Source organism: Camelina sativa, chromosome 6 (assembly GCF_000633955.1).
Source record: "Camelina sativa cultivar DH55 chromosome 6, Cs, whole genome shotgun sequence".
In the NCBI taxonomy this organism is placed as follows: domain Eukaryota; kingdom Viridiplantae; phylum Streptophyta; class Magnoliopsida; order Brassicales; family Brassicaceae; genus Camelina; species Camelina sativa.
The window spans coordinates 26,104,796-26,112,527 of NC_025690.1; the positions used below are offsets into that span (position 1 = coordinate 26,104,796).

The 7,732-nt window shown below is 37.9% G+C and overlaps 1 protein-coding gene across 1 annotated transcript; it reads right to left on the reverse strand.

Moving 5' to 3' along the window:
• On the reverse strand, positions 310 to 4,483 carry LOC104699499 (histidine kinase CKI1-like). Its single transcript, XM_019246462.1, has 7 exons — positions 4,427 to 4,483; positions 3,879 to 4,121; positions 3,104 to 3,772; positions 2,612 to 2,990; positions 1,933 to 2,504; positions 630 to 1,862; positions 310 to 543 (listed from the first exon to the last, which is right to left on the reverse strand). The coding sequence occupies exons 1-7, from the start codon at positions 4,481 to 4,483 to the stop codon at positions 310 to 312; spliced, it is 3,387 nt and encodes a 1,128-aa protein (XP_019102007.1).

Genomic DNA, 7,732 nt, shown 5'->3' on the forward strand with positions numbered 1-7,732 from the left:
TGTTTTTGATTGAATCTTTTAACATTTGGATGTGATAGTCAATTTTTTTTTTAAGTCTTTTGAGTTAATTGACTTTGCTCATAATTGTCGATGGAGCTTGCTTTTCATTTGTCTCGATCTCAAGTGCTAAATGTATATTCTTCTCAAATATTTTTGGTGCAACGGAAGCTTATTTCAGAATAAACTAGAAGAAGAAGAAAACTGGTATAACATTGTCATACTAATAATAAAATATATTGTCCAACATTTCTATATATGCATGAGAAAGAGAAAAGAAAACACTAATGGTATTAGAAAAAATGCTAGTTACTATAGAGTTGTTTGTGCATTCATCTTGCTTTCGACTTCTCTGATGACGCTTGCAAGTTGGTCCTGTTTCATTTCTTTCTCTAAAAAGCCGTCCATTCCAGCTTGTATGGCTTCTCTTGCTTCCCTTGAACCAGGATCATGACCAGATACAGCTATAATTGGTATATGCACACCATAACTTTTCTCCACTTTCCTGATCTCTCTAGTTGCTTCGTATCCATCCATCTCTGGCATCTGTGCAGAACACCACTTATTAAGAGTGACCTATATATATATTTGCGATTGTACATGTTATATGGAGGGTTAATCATTAAACTTACTTGACAGTCCATGAATATGTAGTCAAACGGAAGCCTATTTACTGATCCTTGTTGTTCTCGTTGTGTAAGCCATTCAGTGACTAATCTCACAGCTTCTTTTCCACTGTAGCATGGTTTGACCTGAGAGACTCCCATCTTCTTCAGCCTTCCTGTAGCAACTTTGATTGTTATCCTGCAATCATCGACCACCAAAACTCTTTTTCCTCTCAAGAATTCATCGTTACTTGGCATGGAAGTCCCTTGCTCTTCCTCTGGGTTCCCAATAGGCTTTCCACCGGTACGCACTGACTTGAACAAAGTCTCACTCTCTGAAGCTGTTGGTGCCGTTATTGTCTTACCTAACTCTTTGTTAAACCCTGAGCTTGGTCCCTCTTCTTGGAAATTATGTTTTGGTGATGTCTCTGCAACAAAAGAATGTCTCAGCAGTGATTCCCTTTGCAGCTCAGTGCCTGTTTCTTTTACCCCAGTTCCTCCAAATTCAGGCAACATCTTCAAGACTTCCGTAAGACGCGATCCGTGCAAGGGTCCGGAACAACTAATGTCCCCTCTCTCACTTACACGGGTGCTCGATTCGTTAAGCCAAACAACTTTACAGGTTATTCCATGGTGCAAGCCTCTACGAAATTGCTTGACAACATCGTACAGCTCCAAAAATGGTCCAGTTTTTGTATCAATCACCAAAAGGACAACTGCATTGAAACTGTTGCTTCGCCTTTTAGGAAGTTGGCTTCTTGAATCAATACCATCCATGCCAATCAAAGGTAACTCCCTTGCGCTCGGACATGACAAACTACACTCTGCTCTTCCCATGGAGCTCTGAGGTGAAAATCCAAAAAGTCTCTCCAATGCATAGCTCAAATGCTCCCATTTCTCCACTACTGTAACTTTAATCCCCAGATTCTTGATGTATTTCTCAGTAACTCTTCTGCGTTCTTCATTTTTTAAAAGGAGAACCACTCTAGAACATTCTTGCTTTGGACTTGAGGTGAGACAGTTGTTGAATCTAGGACTCAGGTTGCGTATATTCATGCTACCTCCTCCTAGTGAAGTGTTTACAGTCAGCCCGAGGTTGGGCGTGGATATGTGATCACCTCCTGCTTCGATGTCCTGTCTCACTTTCATGTCACTCACTGGAGACTCTAATGTTGTCAATAAAACATTGAATTGGAAACATGTTCCTCTCTCTCCCATTGCCTTGTCAGTGATTCTTATCTCCCCTCCCATTAAACGTACCTATAAACCAGAAATGGAAACCATTTAGATGCACTGTTTTAGAACCAAGGTTTTGAGTTCAATTGCTTACCAAAGACTGCACAATCCCAAGCCCTAGTCCAGTTCCTTGTTGTCCTTGAGCTGTTTCTCTTACCTGAACATAGTTTTCAAACACCGATTTACGCATCTCCATAGGTATCCCTTTACCTGTATCATCCACTTCAAACATAAACTCCATCGTGTTGGCATTGTTTCTTATGGAATTCGATATTTCTGTCTGGTCTTTACTCTTGCAGAACATACACTTAAAAAACTTGGACACAACTCCTTGAGGGCCCGATGCCAGGACCACAGAGCTTTTGGAACCCGGCCTTTGAGCCCAAGCTCTGATCGAAATGTGCCCGTCGACTGTGAACTTGACAGCATTGCTGACAAGATTGTTCAAAATCTGCTTCAGTTTGCCACTATCTCCTCGCACATTCGAGAATTTGAGAATGGAGCCATCGTGCGGATCCAAAACCACATCAACGCCTTTCTTCATCGCAACGGGATGGTAAAAATCAATGACGTATTCAACAAGTTTGGCCAAGTTGAACTCTTCTTCGTCCAACTGCATCTTCCCGCTTTCGATTTTGCTCATGTCCAAAACAGAGTTGAGCAGAGCTGTTCATTTAATTAACAACATGAGTAAGACTTTTTCTGTTAGAGAACAAAGTGAAGAAGGCATTAATTAAGAAAAAGGCTAAAGAATCAGACAGATGTTGTCTTACCAACCAAATCCTTGGCGCATACATTCATTTGCTTGAGATTGGTGTCTAGGTCGGATCCAGGATGAACGTTATCACGACATAGATCAATCAGACCCTTGATCCCTGCAAGAGAACCTCTAATATCGTGGCTAGCTCTTGCAAACGCTTGACTCTTGTTCATGCTCTTCCTCTCAGCCTGTTGTGTTGCTTCCATTTGGTTTATCAGCGTTGCACGCATATGCATCTCTCTTCTTGTTGCTCGCACCATAAACAACACAAACCACACAGGCCAACCAAAGGCAACAAATATCGTCACCACAAAAAATTGATACAAGGCCTTTTTCGCTTGGTGCTTGATGCGTGTGGCTCCTCCATCGTTTGGAAACATGACTGTGTATCTCTGGTTCGGACATAAAAAAAAAAGAACCATTGGAAGAAGCTGAGAAACACTGGACTGATGAATTCATGTTACTGCATCGAAGTGAAAATATAAAATAATGTTTCATCATTTACCAGAGGAACGCCAGAAACTTCAAGATGAGAGCAAAAAGCTTGGAATTTTGATCTTTTGATCTCCACCTCGTAGCCACTGGAACTGCAATTTTCGGGTATGCATTGAGACCTGACGGATTTAGATTCTCTACCACCGAAGCAAATCGAGCCATTGGAGATGAAGAGAGAAGCATTCAGTGAACCTTGACGAACAAGCACCGTCCCGTACTTTGTCCACATGTAAAACTCTTCGCCGTGTAGACTCAGACGGCTCAAAACATCGGTCAAAGTCTTCACCGAAAACCCTAGCAAAACAACACCTTTCTTGCTGAACAAGCTAACCGCGCTCTGAATCAGAGTCTCGTTGTCTCCTCCTCCCAAACTAGTTCCAAGAAAGGCGGTAGTGTAATTATTTCTCTGTGCTGTTTGGAACCAATCTGTGTGGGTTACATCTAACGGCTGAGATTTGGTTGCGTTCCCGTTGAGACGACCGGTTATCTGATCAACGGTTTGAGTGTACCAAGTGTAGTCTCCACCACTTGAAGAATTCGACGAAGAATTGGCAAAAACAGCGACACTTGTGTCTGAATCTGCTTTAATGAAAGAAAACAAGAGACCGTCCCTACTAATGTACGAAACTTGCGAGACTTGAGGGATCGTTGAATATGCTTCAAACAACAATGGTGCGATCTGAAGAAGAAGAACAACAACAACAGCACAAAATTACAATTACTATTTTAACTCAAATTAGTCCCAAAGGTTATGATCAAAGAAAAAAACTGAGACTTTTAACAACCTGTGTTTGAATGTCTGTGAAACCAGTATCGTTGTTAGTGAGATAAGAAGAATCTATGACTGCCGCTAAACCAATTGTAGATAAGTTTGTCTTGGGATGTGAAAATTTTCCGATGTTTTCAAACTCCGAAACTAGACTTGACCGGAGATCTTCAGTGAATGAAGCGACGTCGTTTATTAGGCTCTCCGTTGTTGTTAGCCAATTCGAGGTCGATATGCACCCCAAAATAGTGACCAGAAATCCCTACAAATTTATTCAATAAAAATATATACATGATCAGTTTTTTGGTACTTGGGTATTTGAAATAAATAAGCCCTAAGCTAAAAACTCCATCGAGGAAAATGGAAGAAAGAACAAAACCTAGATTATACATAATTTACATACAAGCTAAACAAGATTTAAACCAAAAAAAAAAAAAACGAGATTAGAATCATATATCGTATGAACACAACAAAACATTTATTAAGTTAAGGTCTTCTTGTTCTTTATAATAAAATCAAAAGAGCATCCAACGATGATGTGTTTAATTTAGAAGAAATAAAAATTACCAGGACGCAGAAGACCACAATTGGACGTGAAGTCACAAGCTTTGTAACTTTCACCATCACTTGAGTAAATTTGCCTATTCTCACTTCTCTTCTTCCTCGGAGCAAGTCGAAACCCTTTTTGACAAAAAAAAAAATTGATCCCCAAGATTCATTTCTATATATATTATTTTTAATCTAGAATTGAGCTAGATTTAACATAGAAGCTGTTTTTAACATTACTGTCCAACCGTTATGTGTGGTGCAGTCAGGCTTATGCTAGGAAGTTGAGGTTCCTTATACTGTTGAGAAACTGGGAAAGAAGATGCAACCACATCCGGGCATAACGCCAAGTTTGAAGACTTGTTATCACTAGATACCGATCGAATCTGAAACTAGAGATGTCCGGGCACGCTTTTCACCTGTGCTAGATGAAGAACATTTTGAAGGAACAAATCTATATCACATATACCCCTTTGAAAATGTATACATGCATATATAATATACTATATATGAAGACGAAAAATAAAAAGGTGTAGAATACTATACATACAGATATATATATATATATATATATATATATATATAGATCTTCCACCAAACAAAATCTTAAACTCAAGTGCAATTATAATATCAAGAATATTTTATGAATATATATCTTATGTATTGCAAAGGGGAAAAGGAAGGTTAATACAAGCAAATCATGGTAATAAATAAAAACAATCATTTTATTTTAGGAAATGATCCCTGCAGGCATCCGATCCGATCGGATTTTATATTGTTTCGTTTAATCGATATTCATGAAAATGATTATACATAAAAACCAAATATTTTCATTTTTAAACGTCATAAAATCCCTACAAATCATTGTACTGGTCATTATTTTGTAGGGATTTCTAGTCATTAAGTACTACAAACCAAATATTGTAGTACTTAATTAGATTTCGCACAGAAGAAATACTCTCTCTAGTTGTATGGAAACGGAAATGGATACGCGAAAGCGAGACGTTTCAGAAACGAGAAACGATTTTTTTCTAAAATTAAGAAGTAGAAACGTTTTGGAAACGTATGTATATATACATACATAATAAAACACCAAACATTAAAACCTATATCAAAAGGAATATTTGAAACAACACAAGTTCAAAACATAAATATTAAATAGTTGAATTAAACACTAATAATATTATATATTATATGTATTATGAATATATATATTTTAAAATTATTTTATTTATTAAGTTTCTAAGCTAACAAAGAGTTTTCATCGTATTTCCAAAACGGAATGGAGTTTCCATCGTGTTTCCAAACATAGATTTTTTAAGAATCGTATTTCTGTAACTTATTTCCGTATTTTCGCGAGTTTCCGTTTGTGAAACGTTTTAGAAACGGAAACATAGCTTTAAAAGAGTTTATATGCAACCTATGTCTGTATTATATTTCTTCTAGCTATATGAAGTCCAGAGGAAGGGCTAATGAAAACGATAAAATTAACCTTTGTATGAATTTGAGTGAACAGAAGATGGCAAACGTGTAGATATATCATATCTATATATTTGACTTTTAATTATGGAGATCAACGTCGGACTAGCTAAGATTTCGACACTGCATGTCTAGTAAAAATAAAAGTTTGGCTGAGAAATTTTCAGAAGCATGGGGTCATTGCACCACTTCACTTTGGTTTATGCAAATTATCAAATTTTGATAATCAAATGGATGATGAACCAGTGTCTTTTTGATCGATATTACGTTGTTTATAACGTTGAAAACAAAGATGAAGACTTAATTTTGACAAAATAAATACTCTTATCTCTTTTACTCTTGCTATATACAGTAAGTAAAGTAACAAACAAAAATATTTATCGATGAGATTGAAACATTTTTTATTCATTGTCTCCCCATCTAATCCCACATTGCCACCACCCCTTGCTCAGGTTGTTGATAAGTATATTAAGGATGCAAGAACTTTAATGGCAAGTGAGGATGCAAAACGACGTTGCTTAAGCTCTTCATCTATGATATGTTACGGTTTTGACTCACTTTGACCCCGTTTATTTGATAGTTTTGTAGTTGTTTGAGTCCTTTTCAGGTTATAATAAGAAGCTAGGAAGCTAAAAGCAAGGATTGGAACAGCAGGAGCAATCGGAGCAGAAAGGAGTTGAATTGGAGCAGAAAAGCTGATTTTAGACCCAGGAGCACATGCTCCCGATTTCCGAGCACATGCTCCCAACTCTACGGTTTCATGACGACACGTGGCAAGCATCTAGGCGCCGATTCCCTGCCTAATTCCCCTTATTTTAGGCGATCCTTTGTGAGAGAAAGAGGGCTGAGATCGCTTTTTAATAGGGAGATTTGAATTTGGAATCTTTCCTTATTTTTCTCTACTTGTATGCTATTTAACCTAGGGTTTTTAGGAGAGATAATATACCTTTTCTTTTGGTTTTTGAGCGACGTTTTTGTGAGAGGGAGAAGAGCGGCTACCTTGTGAAGCATTCTCTGAACCCTTTTTATTTTTATGTCATTGAATTTCTCATCTTTTGCTATGATTCATTTCTCTATGTCTGAGTAGTTTTCTTTGCTAGATTAGGGGTTTCAAAAGGGGTTTCATGGGTTAGCAACAGAACACAAATAGGGCTTTATATAATCGATTGTCTTCACTATTGTTAGACTTAATGCTTAGGTTGATTTGATCACCCAATCTATGATTCTAGGTTTATCTATTCATCAAAAGTGTAATAGGTTGCTAGAAAAGACATTAGTGGGCAAATTATCCTAGACCTGCGAAAGTTGATGTGTAGGTGATTTGTGAACTTATCATTCCTGTTCTTTAATGCTTGTCTGCGATTCTGGGCTCAAACGACAGTTTAGGGTTTATGGACCGCCGAGCATGTGCTCCGGATGTCTGAGCACGTGCTCCGCGTTTCCGCACAGAATCGATCAGATAGAGTTATTGATACCACGACAGTGGATCAGTTTATATTTATGTTTGAGTTCTAGACTGGTACTTAATCTATGCCCTGAATAGTTGTTTAGTTGCTATCTCTGAAATTCCCGAGAATTACCCCTGATCTAGTGTTTTGCTTATTGCCTTTTTATACCGTTTTAATCGCGTTACTGTTACCAAACAAACCCAACTTTGAATTGTCTTAGCTTGAAATTGAACCAATAGAACCATAGAGTAAAACTTGGTCTTCGTGGGATTCGACCCCTAAGTACTACTTCTTTGCTGTGCACTTGCAGTAGGAAAATAGGGTTTAAAACTCTGTGTATCAGGTTTTTGGCGCCGTTGCCGGGGACCAAATTTTTACCTTTGGTTTTCGGCGAAATTAC

What these genes read in the sequence shown, in the direction of transcription:
- LOC104699499 (XM_019246462.1), bottom strand. Translation starts at nt 4,483, where the DNA reads ATGGTGAAAGTTACAAAGCTTGTGACTTCACGTCCAATTGTGGTCTTC. An exon ending in TTGTGGTCTTCTGCGTCCTG is followed by an intron (nt 4,122 to 4,426) that starts GTAATTTTTATT and finishes ATAAATTTGTAG; the next exon opens with GGATTTCTGGTCACTATTTT. An exon ending in ACATATTCATGGACTGTCAA is followed by an intron (nt 544 to 629) that starts GTAAGTTTAATG and finishes TGTTCTGCACAG; the next exon opens with ATGCCAGAGATGGATGGATA.